Source organism: Chenopodium album, chromosome 17 (assembly GCF_948465745.1).
Source record: "Chenopodium album chromosome 17, dcCheAlbu1.1, whole genome shotgun sequence".
Lineage (NCBI taxonomy): Eukaryota > Viridiplantae > Streptophyta > Magnoliopsida > Caryophyllales > Amaranthaceae > Chenopodium > Chenopodium album.
Genome location: NC_137850.1, coordinates 13608619 through 13627134, shown reverse-complemented (window position 1 = coordinate 13627134; position 18516 = coordinate 13608619). Strand labels below are relative to the sequence as shown.

At 36.3% G+C, this 18516-nt stretch overlaps 2 protein-coding genes across 2 annotated transcripts; one reads left to right on the top strand and one right to left on the bottom strand.

Annotated features, from left to right (window-relative positions):
* The first annotated feature begins 7302 nt into the window (after positions 1–7302).
* On the top strand, positions 7303–16319 carry LOC145587622 (exocyst complex component EXO84C-like). Its single transcript, XM_081644352.1, has 7 exons — positions 7303–7560; positions 8467–8561; positions 9745–10780; positions 12783–13307; positions 14881–15069; positions 15501–15637; positions 15713–16319. Exons 1-7 carry the CDS (start codon positions 7465–7467, stop codon positions 15969–15971), a joined length of 2337 nt encoding a protein of 778 aa, XP_081500478.1. The 5' UTR covers positions 7303–7464; the 3' UTR covers positions 15972–16319.
* Positions 16320–17401: 1082 nt separating this feature from the next.
* LOC145588685 (uncharacterized) lies at positions 17402–18349 on the bottom strand. Its single transcript, XM_081645300.1, has one exon. The coding sequence runs from the start codon at positions 18347–18349 to the stop codon at positions 17402–17404; it is 948 nt and encodes a 315-aa protein (XP_081501426.1).
* Positions 18350–18516: the final 167 nt, after the last annotated feature.

Sequence of the window (18516 nt, the reverse complement as noted above, 5' to 3'; positions counted from 1 at the left end):
TCTCCTCTGTCAACGATCTCTCGAATGAGGTGAAACTTCCTCTCTACATGTTTGGATTTGAAGTGTGACCTAGCTTCCTTGGATTGAGCAATAGCTCCATTATTGTCACAATATATCTCAATACCCTTTTGAGAACTTGGTACAATATCCAGCTCAGTCAGGAACTTCTTTATCCAAACAGCTTCCTTAGCTGCTTCAACAGCAGCCAAATACTCTGATTCTGTTGTAGAGTCTGCGACAGTGCTTTGCTTCGAACTCTTCCAGCTCACTGCTCCTCCATTCAGACAGAAAATGTATCCAGATTGAGATCTGAAGTCATCCCTGTCTGTTTGGAAACTCGCATCCGTATAACCTTTGACAACCAACTCATCTTCGCCACCATACACTAGAAACATTCCTTTCGTCCTTCTCAAGTACTTAAGGATGTTCTTGGCAGCTGTCCAGTGTGCTTCACCTGGATTTGCCTGAAACCTGCTGCACATGCTTAGAGCATATGCAACATCCGGCCTTGTACAAATCATGGCATACATTATCGATCCTATTGCAGAAGCATAAGGAATGATAGCCATACGTCTCATCTCATCTGGCATAACCGGGCATTGAGATTTACTGAGCGTAATGCCATGGGACATGGGGAGAAAACCTCTCTTGGAGTTTGTCATCTCGAACCTGTCAAGAACCTTATCAATATAAGTCTCTTGACTTAGTCCAATCATCCTTCGAGACCTGTCTCTATGGATTTTGATTCCCAAAATGTACTCAGCTTCACCTAAGTCTTTCATGGAAAAACAACTCTTCAACCATTCCTTGACTGACTCAAGCATTGGTATGTCATTTCCCATGAGAAGTATGTCATCTACATACAAGACTAAGAAAACTATGCTGCTCCCACTAAACTTCTTGTATACACAAGGTTCCTCTTCACTTTTGACAAAATCAAACCTTTTGATCGCTTCATCAAAACGAAGATTCCAACTCCTGGATGCCTGCTTCAATCCATAAATGGATTTCTCAAGCTTGCATACCTTACTAGGATTTTCTGGATCTTCAAAACCCTCAGGTTGAGTCATATACACTTCCTCCTTCAAGAACCCATTCAAGAAGGCGGTTTTGACATCCATCTGCCATATCTCGTAATCGAAGAATGCGGCAATCGCTAGAAGAATCCGAATGGACTTAAGCATTGCTACTGGGGAAAAGGTTTCATCATAGTCAATACCATGAATCTGTCTGAACCCTTTTGCAACTAGTCTTGCTTTATGGATGTAGGCATTTCCATCCTTGTCTGTTTTAATCTTGTAGACCCATTTGCAACCAATGGGTTTTACCCCATTAGGCAAGTCAACTAGGGTCCACACTTTGTTTTCAGACATTGACTCCATTTCGGATTTCATGGCCTCAAGCCATTTATTTGAGTTGGGGCTCACCAAAGCTTGCTTGTAGGTTGTGGGTTCCTCATTCTCCAATAAGAAGATTTCAGAATCCTCAGTTAACAGAACATCGACAAACTGTTTGTTTCTGATTCTGTCAGACCTACGTGGGGTAGGAGCAACAGTAGAAATTTTCTCTCCAACTCCTTGAAGATTTTCGCATGAATTAGATTCAAGTGGGGCGATAGGAGTCTCGTTGGTGGATTTAGCTTGCTCCGACGCATGATTAATCGTTTCATGCGCCCTCGCCTCTGATGTGGTGTTATCCACATCCATTTGTTGCTCGTCTCGAATTTCTTCGAGAACCACTTTACTCCCACTTGGCTTTCTAGATAGAAATTCCTTTTCTAGAAAGACACCATTGCGAGCAACAAACACTTTGTTGTCTTCGCGATTGTAGAAGTAATACCCTTGTGTTTCTTTAGGATAGCCCACAAAGAAACACTTGTCTGATTTAGGGTGTAGTTTATCGCTTTGTAAACGTTTTACATAGGCTTCACAACCCCAAATCTTGAGATAAGACAAATTTGGAACTTTTCCTTTCCATAATTCATATGGTGTCTTCTCAACTGCTTTGGATGGGCTTCTGTTTAGTACTCTGGAAGCTGCTCCTAATGCATATCCCCAAAAAGATATGGGAAGATCAGTAAAGCTCATCATGGACCTGACCATATCTAGTAGAGTCCTATTTCTCCTTTCTGACACTCCATTTAATTGAGGTGTCCCTGGAGGGGTTAATTGTGAAAGTATTCCACAATTAATCAGATGTTCATCAAATTCTTGGGTTAAGTATTCGCCACCACGATCAGATCGTAGTGCCTTAATTGTCTTCCCAAGTTGGTTTTGTACTTCATTCTGGAATTCTTTGAACTTTTCAAAGGCTTCCGACTTGTGCTTCATTAAGTAAATGTAACCATATCTACTTAAATCATCAGTAAAAGTAATGAAGTAGCTAAATCCACCCCTAGCTTTTGAACTCATTGGTCCACACACATCTGTATGTATGAGCCCCAAAAGGTCACTAGCTCTTTCACCTATACCCGTAAAGGGTGACTTAGTCATTTTCCCAAGCAAGCATGACTCACAGTTTTCAAATGATTCATAATCAAAAGAAGAAAGGAGTCCATCCTTATGTAATTTTTGGACGCGCTTTTGGTTAATATGTCCAAGCCTACAATGCCATAGGTAAGTTGGGTTTGAACCATCTGTTTTCTGCTTTTTATGATCAATGTTGTAGACATGAGTTGTATATTCTAAAACATACAAACCATTAATTAACTTAGCATTAGCATATAACATGTTTTCTTTCGAAATAAAACAACGTTTGTCTCTTATTTCAAATGAAAAACCTTCAGTATCTAAAACTGGAACTGAAATAATGTTTTTAGTAATGCTGGGAACGAAATAACAGTTATTAAGTACTAAAATTAATCCAGAAGGTAGTCTCAAATGATAACTCCCAATAGCAAGTGCAGCAACTTTTGCTCCATTTCCTACTCGAAGTGTCACTTCTCCTGGATCCAGCTTCCTACTTCCTTTCAAGCCCTGCACGTCATTGACGATATGAGCACCACAACCGGTATCGAATACCCAAGTGGAAGATGAAGTAAGATTAATTTCTACAACAAAAACATCAAGTAACACCTTACCTTCTGTTTTCACTGGTGCATAATGGGGACACCCTGGTGTATGGACTTGCCATCCACCAAAATAGAAGCACTGGCAATCTCTCCTTATCAGGTACTCCTCAGCATGGTTAAGTAAGATGTTGATCAAATTTGCTGATGATCCCTCATCATTATGAGAAAGTCTCACAATGTCAAAACCAGCATGGAGCGAGAACAAGATAATGTCACGTGCATAGTCATCATCAATCGGTTTCCCGAGGACATCCATTTGGTTGATCATATCAACCAATTCATTAACATGGTTCCTCACAGACTGACCAGGCAAGAGTTTCTTTGCCATTATCTTACCATGAATCCGGTAAGTCTCATACCTTAAACTGTCAGCCCAGGAATAGTAAATCTGAGGGATCGAGTTAACGATCTCTCTTACATTTGGATCGTTGACACCTCCACTACCCAATGCCCCCATGCCACCCCTACAGATAGCACGAAGACATTGATATAAGTTGGTCACCTCATACCGTCTGAACCTATTGTACCAACAGTTTGGAATAGATTCCAGTATTAGGTTCTTGACCTTTATTGCATCCAAAACTAATTTTGCATGCATTTCAGGGTCCTGACCAGGAGCACACTTGTTCTCAACGGGTACATATAGGCGAGCATCAAGTTTGAAACTTGTGAGAACATTTCTCAATTCGCCCTCCCATTGCCTGTAGTTTCTGAGATTAAGCCTTAAATTGAGTTTCATTGGTAAATCTGTGTTGTCATATAAGTTATTCATCTACAAACAAAAACAAAACGAGGCAAAATTCAATAATTATGTTTAATAACTTTAAAGTACCATAAGTAATTTAGAATTTATTGGTAACTTTAAAGCATTTTATTCAATTTTAAATTGACCCCTATCGAATAAAATGATTCCAAGATCCTTTATTTGTGCAATAATTAACCAGAGTGAAGCTCCGCATCAACCATTACATTTTCAAGGTGAGTAAACTCTTTACTGATTACAACTCTTTGTAATTCTTGGTTGAATAATTAATCCATCACATGTTTAATTATTACCCTTAGCTTCAAGGTTCTAAACGATTTAGGTAACCTTGTTGAATATAACCAATTAAAAGTGTAGTTATGCAGTTCTACCCCCACTTCCCCAAGATATATTATGATGCTCTGCTGAGTGCTGACCCACCACAAACGATCAAGGTTTTCATCGGGTTTTTAATTGGAAAAGCTGCATCAATATTTCTGGGATCTAGATTTATTATGTTGTGATTTTATAGTGAACTCTAACGCATCATCAAGCAACATAAATAAACCTAAACATGCATGATCTACTAATGCAATAAAACATGACATAGTATGGCCCCTAAATCCTAAGAAAACTAATAAAGTAGAATGCTCCCACTTGGATCTTCATGGATCTCATCCATCTTGTTCCATTGGGCCTTCACTTCATTGGTTTTGGATCAACTGCAACCTGTAATTTTTATTCTATTCTACTACTACTTAAATAAAATAAAATAAATTACAAAAATACTCAACGGTACGCAGGCCGTATTTAGATTACAAAAATACTTCACGATGCGCAGATCGTATTTTAGAATCTATGGGCCATACTAGTCTATATGTAGCAATAAACAATATCATATATTATAAAGTGCCATATAATAAATCACTCATCATGCTTTCCTAAACTACAACATCGAATGTCTATAATAAAGGAAACATGGCTATAAATATCTCATATTTTAATTAATTATTGTAATTAGATAATATTATATATTAATCATGACCAATTATAAAATATCATATATTTTAATTTAGGTATGAGATAGAATCAAATCTTATTTGAAAATATGGAATATAAATCATATTTATTTTCCATGTTTATCCTAACTAATTTAGGAATTCTATCCTAATTACTTGCCAATCACATATTTTAAATCAATTATTATCCATAAATAATTATGAGATAATCACATTATTTAATCAATTATTATCCTTATAGAATCTTTTGCTCCATAATTATCCAAACTTAACAAAAATAACAACTTTAATTTTGTTAATTATCTTTTCAAAAATTAAACTTATCTTTTAAAATTTTGAAATCTGATTTTATCTAAAATAAAATAAATTTTTTTTTTTTTTTTTATGAAGAACCACGTCAGCCACCGTGGTGTGGCCAGCCGGAGCCGGCCACGGTGGCTGCTGCCCCTGCAGTAACGCAGGAACAGCAGCAGCAGCAGCACACGCAAGGTTGCGGCACTGCTGCGCTGCTCCTTGCTGCCTGACCCAGCCCCGCCCCCTCCCTCCTGGACCACCAGCAGCGGCACCACCGTGGCAGCGCCACCCAGCCGCGGTGCTGCTGCTGTTTCCCCTTTTTTTTATTTTTATTTTTTTTAAAATATTTTAATTAATCAAAACAACTCTTGTAAAAATTAATTAAAACTTAATGTGGTCCATTTAATTCCAAAATTAAATCATATTCAATTTTGAAATTAGGGTTCTTGATGAAATTAATCCCCAATTTAATTTAACACTTAAATTAAATAATTTGACCATGAAAAATTCATAATTTTAACATGTAATCAAATAGATTAAATTCCTTAAACATATTACCATCGAATTAAATCAAAATTTAAACACAAATTTCACAAATTAGGGTTTAAATTTCGAAAATTTCGAAATTAGGGTTTTAGGGGTTCGAATTTCGAATTTTATTAGGGCAAATCGGATCAAATTTATGGTTAATATGGAGCAAATTAAACACCTTTAATGATTCTATATTGTTAAATCACATTTAATATAACAATTGACTCATAATTAAATATTCTCCCTCCTAATTGAATTAAAATTGTGGATTATCAAAGAATTATTACTCAATATATGTAGATGCAAGAGGCTAACTGACACCACTGTAGGAGATTATAGGTACTAAATGCGGAATTAACATGAATCATATTCATATAGCACCAAACCAAGGATCTCATGCATAACACATAAAGAAGTAAGAATTATACCTTTGAAGCGTGATTCCACGATGATCGAGCAAGAACAATGGGAGATAAAGAACCTCAAACGCGATTCCTCTATTCAGTCCACGGGCACGGATTAAGACCTCCACTAATGCTAGTTAGTCTCGAGAGAACACTTCTATCGATCTTCTACGGAGATGGAAGAACAATCAACTAGGCAAGAAAACACCGTGCGACACCACGAGGGCCACTAGGAGTGGCCGGCCGTGGGTGAGAGGTGGGGAGAGAGGTGGCGTGTGAGAGAGGGAGGAAGAGGGTCTTTTGGATGGTGGTTGCTTGTTTCACAATCCACTGTAATGTCAATTGTGACTTATCTCCAACCCTAGGCAAAGCTATTATTTATAGATCATATCTCTAAATAATAGTCCAAGTCCAAATCTAAGCCCACTTCCTATTCCTACTCAAACTATACTTAGCCCACTCATGTTTATGACTAATTGATTGCTCAACCCAATACCCTTGTGTGTGACCAACATAGGATCCATTCTAAAGGGCTTTGGGCTATTTGACTAGCCCAAAGATCATCTCTCATAGTCTAGCAACAGAGGATGACGCCCCAATAGAATGAACTTATTATCTCCATAATAGTGATCCTTGATATATCTAGTAATTGCACTTATCGAAGACACAATTCCTTCACAATATACTTCCTCCGTTTTTTTAGTTGACACTGTTTGATTTTCACACTATTTATAAACTATGCTTTGACTAGCTTTTGTGATTTATAGCTACAATCAAACATAGTCAAGTGGAATTTTGCTTAAATCGTCTCAATATATATTTTATTAATATCCACTTTTTTAATTTTTCAATGTCGAGAATTAGAGATATTAATCATTAAAATAGTGTGTTGGCAAATGTGATAAAAGAAAGGTGTCAACTAAATAAAAACGGAGGTTGTATATTTTAATCTGTAACATCTATTTTTTTTTTACCGAAAGAATTTTTGGATAACTTGTTTACAAATATGTTGATACATTAAATGCAAATCCCTAAACTATTGATGATTAACTAGACAAAGTCCCTAAACTATTGATTACTAGGCAAGGTTCCTTAACTATTTGACCGGAAATAAAACTCTTTGGTGGATGAGGGACCAAATTACCTTACTCAATAATTGATGAACTAAAATGTTTCAAATATGTTAATTTAATGACCGTATTTGACCTTAATTTGAGCAATTATTCAGCTTTCAAACACACAGTTTCTGTTTCTTGAAAAAACAAAAAAAAAAAAAAAAGTTTCTGGTCACTGGTTTTTCTTAGTAGGTAACCTGAAGTGAGCTTTTATACTTAAGTTGAAAATTTTGTCATAATTCATCGCAAATTAATCCAGAAGTTTTGATTCAAAAGTTGGTTTTCTGCAATGGAGAGCAGTGACGAAGATGAAGATTTTTCATACCATGAAGGCATAATCCCACAATCTAAGATCAACTCTCTCTTTCAGTCCAATACTGAAAAGGTATTCTCTCTTTCTTTTCTTACATTTTAGGGTTTTACTTTTTAATCGTCTTCTGGTTTTTTTTTTTTAGTTGCATTATTATACATCCGAGTGTACCGTATGTTTAGTGAGCCACGAGGGTAAATGATGTTCGAGATTTGATCGGGGTTTTGGTTTTTTCTTGTTTTGCTGTTTTATTTGATATTTTTTCGATTAAGCTTGTATAATTTTACTTGTTATTCTCTAGTTGTTGATTTAGCTATGAATAAGTAGAAAAGGAAAAATTAGTCTCATGTTTAGGCCCAAGGTTCGGTTTTGTATTATGTTTTATATTTTAGAGAATTAGTTCAAATGAAATATGTTATTTTAGACAATTTCACACAAAATAAGATTATTTAAAACTTGCCTTAAAAAATGAAATTAAAATTGAATAGAAAATTGTTTAATTATATATTATATTGGTTAAAAAAGTGACATTGTGTTTGTTTGGAACTCCTTTGATGTAAGTTGCCCAAAATTTTCTATGTATAGGCTAAAAATGGTTCGTACATGACCGAGTGGTGAGATTGTTTGGGCATGATTTACCTTTGGTTATCGACTTATCATAGCTATGTTTAAAGTTGTGGAGCTGAATTCAGTAGGATGAGTGTTGTTCAGTGAAGGAAATTTCAAGTACCTCTAAAGCTCTGCAGTGTTGATATTAACCTATCTTAGAAAATGATGCTAAGGAATAATTTAAGTCTCTTATTTGTCATTCTATTATATGCACTGTTTTCTTTTTAGAGCTACGGGTATCTGGTTTATCCATTTTTCTCTAATTGTTATGATCTGTCACTGAGCTTTTGTGGTTTTATTATGTTCCTCTCGGCCTTCTATGTATCTAGCTGCTTTCTTACTCTCACACGTGTTGCACATGAATTACTAAAGGGAATCAGAAGATTGTGCTGTGAGCTGTTGGATCTAAAGGATTCAGTAGAGAATTTATGTGGAAATACAAGGGCAAAGTACTTGGCTTTCCTGAGGTATCATAGAACCACCTTTTGATTTTCCTTTATTGTAGCCAGTATTCACTAGTTGATTCAAAATTCTCTTTAAATATAAAATTTCATATTTGACAGCACAGACCATGCATTTTTTTATCGGTTGGTGGTTAGAATACATGTTGAGGGCTTGTACAGCTGAATTGTTTTAGGTTCTAACACTTGTCTCATACAAAATTGTAAGAAATCTTTGTTTCTGTAAATAATAGGCTCGATATTCAAAAATAGAACTGTGTTGAAAAGAAATTGCCTACATATTGTATTTTCAGCAAGTTTAATGACCTCTCTTTTTCTCAAAACATGGGACTCAAAACATGTTCCCATGTTTCTTGCATTAAATTGTCTCTCATGTATAGAGATTCTAGGTTGAAGCTAATATAACTGTAAAAGTTGTGCTAACAATATGGTAGGTTTAGTGATGCCAATGTGATTGATTAAACAATTTTTAATCTTGGATTAAATGTCTTTGCATAGAGGCAACTTAATTTTGGCATGTTAACTTGTTAAGTGAGTAATGTCTAACTAAATTGTTAATTAGCTCCTGATCAGGTTTAGTGTATGACATACAATGTTCTGAAGGAGACATGAAGTTGTATTGTGACAATAAGGTCTCATAATTTGCACTAGATGCATCATGCAAGAGATGAAGGCACATGCCTTGTGGCAGTGAGACACTACTTTCCATTAGTAACTCAAATGCAATCTTAGGTTACTAGTCTTGTGATCAAGGTCTTAGATATGATAAGGACTGCTTTTTTCTATTATGAATCTCCGTTTATGTATGTTATTAATAGTGGGAAAACTGTAACTCCTCATCCCTAGTTCAGGTCTGGAGAAAGAAAGTTCATCTTTTGAAAATCCCATCCTAACTTCAGAAGAAACATGTTTGTGGATAAAAGCTGGCTCATCAACATTGAAAATGTGTTAGTGAGTAATTTGAATTTGCTTTTCAAGCCTTTGAAGTGGAAATCTTTGGGTGAAATAAAATATATAAAGATAATGAGACTGCTATCAAAGTTGAAATCGAGGAAGTTAAATTTGCCTTCCAGCTCATAATTTATTGGATTTCATATTTCTCTTAGAGATGTCATTCGATGGCGCGTTGTACCATTAATATTGGATGCCTAAAGATCATGCTTTAATATGTCAATTTATCATGTCACAGATTATCGGAAGAAGTTGTTGAAATGGAACATGAATTGACTGATCTGAGAAAGCACATTTCTGCCCAAGGAATTTTGGTACAGGATCTGGAGAGTGGCGTATTTCGTGAATTAGATGAGTGCATCAAAGCTGGTGAGCAAGAAAACGTACCTGAATTGCAGAATTGTGAGCAAGATGATTTGTTGTGTAAAGACACCTATGATGCAAAAAGAATATTTTTGGAAAAGATTGATTTTCTCTTAGCTGAGCACAAACTGCAGGATGCCTTGGAAGCTTTAGAAATGGAGGAAAAAAGCTCACCAGACCTGAGAAGTGCTGGAGATATTTCATCAAATGTATCCTTTTATAAATCTGCTTTCTTGAAAAGAAAGGCTACTCTTGAGGATCAGTTTGTAGGAATCAGCAGTCAGACTTCACTTGGCAACGTTGAGCTGAAGCAGGCTTTATGTGGTTTGCTAAAACTTGGAAAAGGACCCCTAGCACATCAGATACTGCTCAAAAGATACGCTTCTCGCCTCAGAAACAGAGTTGAAGCTTCTGTTCCATCATGTTCCCTTTATCCAGAAACATACCCAGCTACATTGTCAAAAATTATATTTTCTTTTATCTCATTAGCTGCGAAGGAATCACATTCTACATTTGGCGATGATCCTATATACACAAATAGAGTAGTTCAATGGGCAGAGGAGGAAATTGAATTTTTCGTGCGGTTTGTTAAGGAGCATGGGCCTTCATCTGAGACAGCTACTGCACTGCGTGCAGCTAGTGTTTGTGTGCAGGCTAGTCTCAGCAATTGTATAATTCTGGAATTACAGGGAATCAAGCTCTCTAAGTTGCTTATGGTACTAATGCGGCCTTATATGGAAGAAGTTTTGGAGATGAACTTTAGAAGAGCAAGACGAGTATTTCTAGACATTTCAGATAATGATGAGAGTCCTTTGTTGTCTCCTCGGTTTTTATCTCCTTTGTCAGTTTTCGCACCCTCACCGGATAATGCTCTTATAAGTAATGGAGTGAAGTTTATCTCTATTATCAAAGTGAGTTTCTTTTCTGAAATTTTGCTTAAGAAAATCACAAGTATTGATGCATTCCGTGAACCATGCTGTTTAAAGTTAACATATTAGGTAAAATAGCCATTAAGAAAATTGGGGAAATTTAAGAATATAAAGAGACTGTGCAAACTGGCTACATCTAAGAGGTTGTTTTGCGTGAAAACAACCGAGTTTGATCGTACATTTCCTAAGTAGAATTTTCTTGTTTAATGAAAATTTGAAGTTTACTTTAAAAATCCCTTAAATTTTAATTGGATGCTCTTTTTGGTTCACCTTAAACACCTTTTTTTCAGAAAATTTTAATCGATTATCTTGTTATGTCCCTTTTTTTGTATCATATGGTTCCTTATGACGATTCATGTTTGCCAACCCCAGATCATTTTGGGACTAAGGCTTTGTTGTTGTTGATAATGATATGATGAAAATTTAAAGTCTCCTTCCTTTGCAATTTTCTGGAGGGAGGAATTTTTTTCTAAAGGGAGAAATTTCTTACTGTCCCAAGCTACAAGCTTTTTCTCTTGTGTTTCTAGAAGTGAAGAAATGTTGAATGACCATGCATTTCAATCAGTAATGTTGCAATTACATGTAATTTCTGATGTTCTTTTGTCATGCTGAGTAAAAACTGGATAAATTGAGGGTATTTTATTGTTGCGACCTTTGTATAATTGTGTTTAATTATAATACTGTTTAGATGTCGCATATCATGTTGTTTAATTTTGTATTACATGGTAAAATGCAAATAATGATGATAGGAGTACTGTAATTTTGGATGTTAATATGTTATGTAATGATCCTGCTAAGCCTTTTACAGTAGCGTCTCAAATTCATGAGGCTGTTGTGAGGATATAAAACTAGTCTATATAGGAAGATAAATGGCATCAGCAATATCAAGACATTCCAATGCTATGATAATTTGACGGGAGACTTATATTCTGATACTCTGATTAAGATTAAGTGAGAAAGGAAGATTGGAAGCGGCAATATGAAAAAATTCTGAAGTTATGTTAATTAGACTGGAGAATAAAACTCTGTAGTCTGATTTGAAATAGGTGTTAAGATTGATATATATATTGTACATAGTTTAGATTTTTTTCCCTCCATTTTTTCTTGTTGGAAATCTAGAGCGCTCCTGCATTCCTACAACGCTGCAAAATACTTTCTTCTTCTTCTTCTTCTTCTTCTTCTTAAAGGCAAGAGTTTTTGTGTGGAGATTGGCTTCTTCTTCTTCTTCTTAAAGGCAAGGGTTTTTGTGTGGAGATTGGTTTTTGGTGGAAAAAGTATTAATCACATGCTCCAAAAGTGTAGGCTGGAATACTTTATTTCACCTGATATCTGTGTGAGCATAGTGAGTCTTGTTCACATATATTTCTACAGTGTGAAGTGGCAACTGGCAAATAACCTTAGAAGGAGCTGTTTGCATTGCATGAGGAATCTTGTCCTTCAGAGGTTTTGGATTAGATGCAGGTTAGTTTCACGGGGTTTGGTAGGGTAAGGAGAAGAAGCTGTTGTGGGTACTTGTGGCGCAAGCCGTGCAATGCTTTAATAGCAAATATTTTTGATACTTGTGGCGCAATGCTTTAGTAGAATATTTTTTTTTGGTTTGAGCAAAATCACTTATTCAATGTCGTTATGGGCTAGGGCAGATGGGGCTTTCAAAAGTTGCTCAACTGGGACATATCTTAGAAAATGAGTTACTCTGTACTCTTCTGCTTTTTCTTTTTTTTTTTTTTTTCGGAGGGAAAGTTAACATTTATTTTCTTTGAGGAAAAAAAAAATTGAAACGTCAATGTTTTTTTTTTTTTTTTTTTTTTTTTTTGACACAACATCAATGTTGATTAATCTGGAGAGCTTGATTCATTTACATCTTTTCCTTTTAATTCCACCATATGGTAAAGCACCAGCCTTTTTCAGATGAGATGATCGAATATAACTTGCTCAAATATCTTCCGCCTATTGGGTTCTTAATGTCTTTTTTATGGAACTGCAGGATATTGTTGACCAGCTGACGCCCTTGGCCATTGTACAGTTTGGGGGAAATCTTTTAAGTAGAACTGTGCAACTATTTGATAATTATGTGGACCTTCTAACGAAAGCTTTACCTAGTCCTTCAGAGGATGATGGCATTACAGAGCTGAAGGAGACTCTTCCCTTCAAAGCTGAGACAGATTCACAACAGCTTGCGCTTTTGGGGGTTGCTAACAGTGTTGCAGATGAGCTACTACCGATGGCAGTTTCAAGAATTTGGAATGTTAATATGGAGACTCATGATCCAAGCATTGGATCCCATGAGAGCATCTCGTCTATTGGAGGTAATGCTGTTGAGTTCAAGGATTGGAGACGTCAACTTCAGCATTCTCTAGACAAGCTCAGGGATCATTTTTGCCGGCAATATGTTTTGAACTTCATATATTCTAGAGAGGGGAATTCACGACTTGATGCCAGAATATATGTTGATGAAGAAGGGGAGAACTTACAGTGGGAATCAGTTCCGCTTCCTTCACTTCCATTCCAGGTAATTCTCTTCTAGGTGCTCTAGCTTTATGTTAAACAGTTAGCTACTTTGTCTTTCTAATTTCTACGTCGTTTTGGTTACTTATTTTAAACTTTATGTTTAATGTTTAATTATGCTATTCACTGTGTTTGTGTGCTAGTAGTCACGTCTCATTTTGGACCTTGATGAAATTTCTGTTCAGTATACTTGAAAATAGTATTACATTAACAGCAAAAGGAGACATTTTTAGTTAAATTTTCACTAAGTTTGATGTAAAGTATAATCAGGAATCAAGATCCCAGAGATGACAATAAGTAGGGCAGCAAGCAAGATGGCCTAAGCCTTCCCCTTCTTGACTAACAAATGCCATTCTAATTTTTTCCATATCCACTGCCAGCTTTCTCGGGTTTTATCCACAAGGCCTTGTATTGGACTGTTGGTAGTCGGATCATGATACCAACTAACAAATCCGACCACAATTTTTTTCCAGAATTGTACTTTTGAGGAGAGAGACTTGTGCATAGATGAGATTATTTTAGGTGTTAGGATTCTAGCCTACCTTTTTTGGCCAATCTATGCTAGATGGATCTTGGCCAACCTTTTTTTATTCACTGTTCAATTTTATTGTTGTGTGTCTGGTGAATTAGAAATCATTACTTTGGGGTAAAAAAGTGGTCGTATTTCTGACCGAGTGTGGTGATGGTATTAGTGTCAGATACTCAGATGACTCAATTTCAGATAGGATATCCAAGTGGAATCCTGGAGGGGGGGGGGGATTCAAAAGTAATTGATATGGGGTGATCCAATTTAGGAGGAATGAAGGTAGAGAATGAACAAGGAAGACCTAATGCCTATGGCTCACAGAATAAAACAACAGAGTTCTCTCCTTTTATGGAGCTTCACAACCAAATGTCCCATAAATATCTTAGACTTAGAGAAAGGGCAAGTCACAGTCCTGCTGAGAAAGATCCTATAAAACCCAAAGCAAGCATCATCTAAAATGAAAAAGGACAGATAATAATAGTTTCATAAGCCTTTCTGAGGCTAGTTTTTATAATAAGCCTTCAGTTAATGCTCTACTGTAGCCAAATATATTGTAAGAGATAATAAGCAGCGCTAGACTTGTTAGTAGACAGCAAATCTTATGCTGCTCTGTGGTCAAGCATGATGCCAGAAACAGATGAGTATGCTTTTAAGAGCTCAGGACTATGTATTTGGCCTTTCTTGGAAAATAGTGCCATTGATTTGGTTTTCTGAATGAGACAATAGTGACGAAGTCATCTTTTAGTGATTATAGATCCAAATCAATGAGGATTATTAAACTAGAGCAATTTAACATGCTTATGTCAATATTGTGCTTTAGTTGGCATTCAAAACTATTTTTTTTCAAGAACTTTTAAACCTTTGAAAATATATTAGAGATTTAATACATTATAGGGATCCCGTGAATATTTTTGAAACACAAAAACTCCAACTGCTAGCTGTTTCCTTGCAGTATTGGTGTACTGTGTCATTCACAGATATGCAGTGGCCTGACTGAATTGTATTACTCAAGATCTCATTTGTAAAAGAAGCTGACCTGAAATTTTTACAGGCTTTATTTGCAAGGCTACAACAATTAGCTACTGTTGCTGGGGATGTATTGCTTGGAAAAGAGAAGCTTCAGAAAGTTCTACTGGCAAGGCTGACAGAAACAATAGTCATGTGGTTGTCTGATGAACAGGAATTTTGGGGTGTATTTGAGGATGAATCAGTTCCATTAAAGCCATTTGGCTTGCAGCAGGTAATTAATTTTGTATGGTTTTTTGTATTTCTTTATTCAAGGAAAAAGGCGTCAATTTTTGGTTAAAATCAACCATCTTGTAATAACTCATGGTGATACCAAGTAACACTGTTTAATAAACTCTAGGAGTGACTTGTTATTATTCAAGTAACATGTTAATCTCACTATAAGTTAGTGTGTGAGTCGCCTAAGATTTGCTGCCCACTATTAACTTACCATATTGTAAACTTGCCTCATTTGAAGACTGATCCCAGACATATTTACAAAGAGTGTTGGAAGATTAGTGCATGCCTTCTCTTCTCATCTGATACTGCTTGGTGTGCAAAATCAAAATTGAGGTGGTGTATTACTTCAGTGAATGTTATTCTTTCCTCCCTTTGACAATTGTCTCTAACAAATGAATAATGTTTCTTGATCGTTTATCATGGCAGTTGACTCTTGATATGCATTTCACTGTTGAAATTGCACGCTTTGCTGGCTATTCATCAAGACATGTGCTACAGCTAGCATCTGGAATCATTGCTCGTGCAGTCAAAACCTTTTCTGCAAGAGGCATTGATCCGCAGAGGTATCCCATTTACTTCTGATGGGTTTTAAACTACTATATATGGCTGTTTTCTTATGATTCATTTTTTATTTTCAGCACACTTCCAGAGGATGAGTGGTTCTCTGAAGCTGCCAAGGCTGCCATTAATAAACTTTTGCTTGGAGCTTCTGGGTCAGAAGCATCAGAACCAGACGAAGAACAAGAAGAACATGACTTTCTACATCAACAACATATTGTGTCAGATTCCGAGGACTCTATTTCCTGTACTTCAACTGTAGATTCCTTCCATTCTTTTGCCTCTGCAGAAACGGGAGATTTGGATAGCCCCTCACATATTATTGATCACGAGGCCTGAAACCAGCTGGAAATTGTACTTGGTAGAGAATGAAGGTGGTTTTGGTAGCTCTTGAAAGCCTGATTTAGGTCTAGAGGAAGAAGCCGAGGTCATCTAAGGCCCAGATAGGGTAATGCCTTTTGGTTTTTTCAATAGGTTAGAGCATGTTGTCAATATTAGTCGGTAATCTTCTCAGAGAGTACAAAGTTATTTAAAACCAGGTAATATTTGGCAAGTGTACTTATGTTCTGCGAGTAAAGAGGAATGGTTTCAACCAGGGGAAACAGGTATATTCTTGGAGGAATGCTTATTCATTGCACCTACAACCACTGTCAAATGGAACCGAAAATCAGAGGTTTGATCTTTACACTGCTTATCTTTACACCTGACAGCTGACACAATTTTACATTACCAACAAGCGCATTATCATAAATAACTAGTGAGTAGCCCGGGCGTTGCCCCAGGTTGCTACTGTTGTAGACGTGAAATAGGTAATTTTTTAAAAAGGTTTTACAAAATTGAAATTGTCATTATTAAACCAAAATTGAGTTATTCTCAGGGTTTTAAAAAGGTTTGCACATATATAGTTTTCTTTACGTTTTAATAACATAATTGATATTTGTCTTGGTTAAATAGCCAATTTAGTTATAAGGGGTTGAGGGTTCGATTTGTTTTACACCTTAGCTTGTAATTTTTCCAAATCAGAGACTTGGAACCATTGGGTCTTGTGGTTACTTGTCTGTTTTCATGGCCTGATAGCCTGCTCTGTTGTTTAAACCGAAACCCCAAAACTGAGGCTTTGGGGTTAATTAGGACAAGCATTGCTGGACCCAAACTCGAAATTGCCCTGTTTGAATTTGACACGAACTCAATCCAACCTGTTTGATAGGTCTACTCAAAATACCTTTCTCGATAATGACTTGGCTTCCCTTGAGACACTCAGACAAAAATGATAATGCCAATAATGACAGATAATTATAGGGATAATACATGATGATGTTAATGAGTGAAGGTTGTGACTTTTTTTTTTTTTTTTTTTTTTCTGTTTCTTTTTGAATAATGATAGTGATAATAGCATTGTTCCTGCACATTATTGTTGCTGTAAATGTTACAATGAGTAAAACCCACCTAAAGGTGTCAAAATCTAACTCAATCCGATAAAACCCAACTCAAACAAGAAGTGACAAGATTCAAATCTTGAATTGTATGGGCACAATGATTTAATATGACTTAAACTAGAAATAGACCAAATTCAACTAAATCCAATTAAATCCAATCTAATTGCCTGAATTGACACCTCTAAACCGACTCTTGCACTAATTAATTATAAAAGTAGAAATGTAGAGATCTGATTATGTAAACCATTATAATAAACATTGAAATAAATTGTATTTACATAACAAAGCAAATGCTATTGATAATATGAATGATTAGAATTGTAAGATTCAATTTTAGTCAGTTTTCCAAGCTTGTAATAACAGGCAAAAATCAACTATTTTGGTTTGAGCACTTTGTGTTGAGTAAAACATACTACCACAACTATTGTCACTAGCTCCACTTCTATTGCTTCCCTCCTTATCTGTGTCCATTTCGGATACTCCCGGCTTGAATATGAACAATCCATACCCTGTTCCTGGATTACAAAATAGCCATGCGTGAACGTCCCACAACACCTGAATTGGTGTCTTGTTAACCACCACTGTTTCGTTCCCTCGAAACTTCCATTGCAAGTTCTTGATATGAATGAGAACAATTCCATCGATGCTAATCCACATCTCCGGGTCTTTAGTTCCCGTGGTTGAACTCTCTACCACTATGTCGTGCTCCCATTTGCTTTCAGTGAAACGTGCCCTTGTCGCGAAACTCTTCTTAGCATACACTGTCTCCTTCTTTAAGGATTGGATTGCATCTACTAGGGCTGGCCTTTTCTTTGTGCGCTTATATGCCTTTTTCTTGAAGTCCCCTAGTAATAGCACAATCTCTTCATCGGATACAAGCGCTACATAGTAGTCTGAGCAAGGCTCGGGGCTACTACCAGCAAACTTGGCAGATCGTAGATCCCAATACACGTCGAGTTGGTGGCTGGATTCCTCCGGCACCTTATTGTGATCCATCTCAAAAGATTTGTACCCTTTCTTGCTCCAAAAATGCCAAGGTTTTAACTCTACCTTGCATGTTGTTTGCCTTTCCATTTCACCTTCACATTCATGTATAATGATGCTAAAAGAAATGTTCATTAGATTTTTACACCACAACACACTAACATTTCTCCAATATCCCGCAATATTTGTTAGAAAAACATTTGTTACCGTGCATAGGGAACTCTTGAGGGTTATAGGCTCCTCCGTTATTCTCTCCGGTGGTCCCTTCATCGATCGAGATCTTATATTTGTAGTCATTATGTTCTAGGAAAATGTAACATGGATCTTAAACCTAACTCTATGTGTACCCGACTGAGGGATTTAATGAAAATATACGTAGCTATCAACTATGTGATCGAACAACAATGGCAATCTCTGACAAGAATATCATGCGATCAATCATATATCCTTAGATGACTTTACTT

Excerpts from the sequence above, each read along its gene's own strand:
- LOC145587622 (XM_081644352.1), top strand. The coding sequence starts at position 7,465 with ATGGAGAGCAGTGACGAAGATGAAGATTTTTCATACCATGAAGGCATA. Across the intron at positions 10,781-12,782 it reads AGTTTATCTCTATTATCAAA|GATATTGTTGACCAGCTGAC; the intron begins GTGAGTTTCTTT and ends ATGGAACTGCAG. Across the intron at positions 13,308-14,880 it reads TTCCTTCACTTCCATTCCAG|GCTTTATTTGCAAGGCTACA; the intron begins GTAATTCTCTTC and ends AAATTTTTACAG.
- LOC145588685 (XM_081645300.1), bottom strand. The coding sequence starts at position 18,349 with ATGACTACAAATATAAGATCTCGATCGATGAAGGGACCACCGGAGAGA.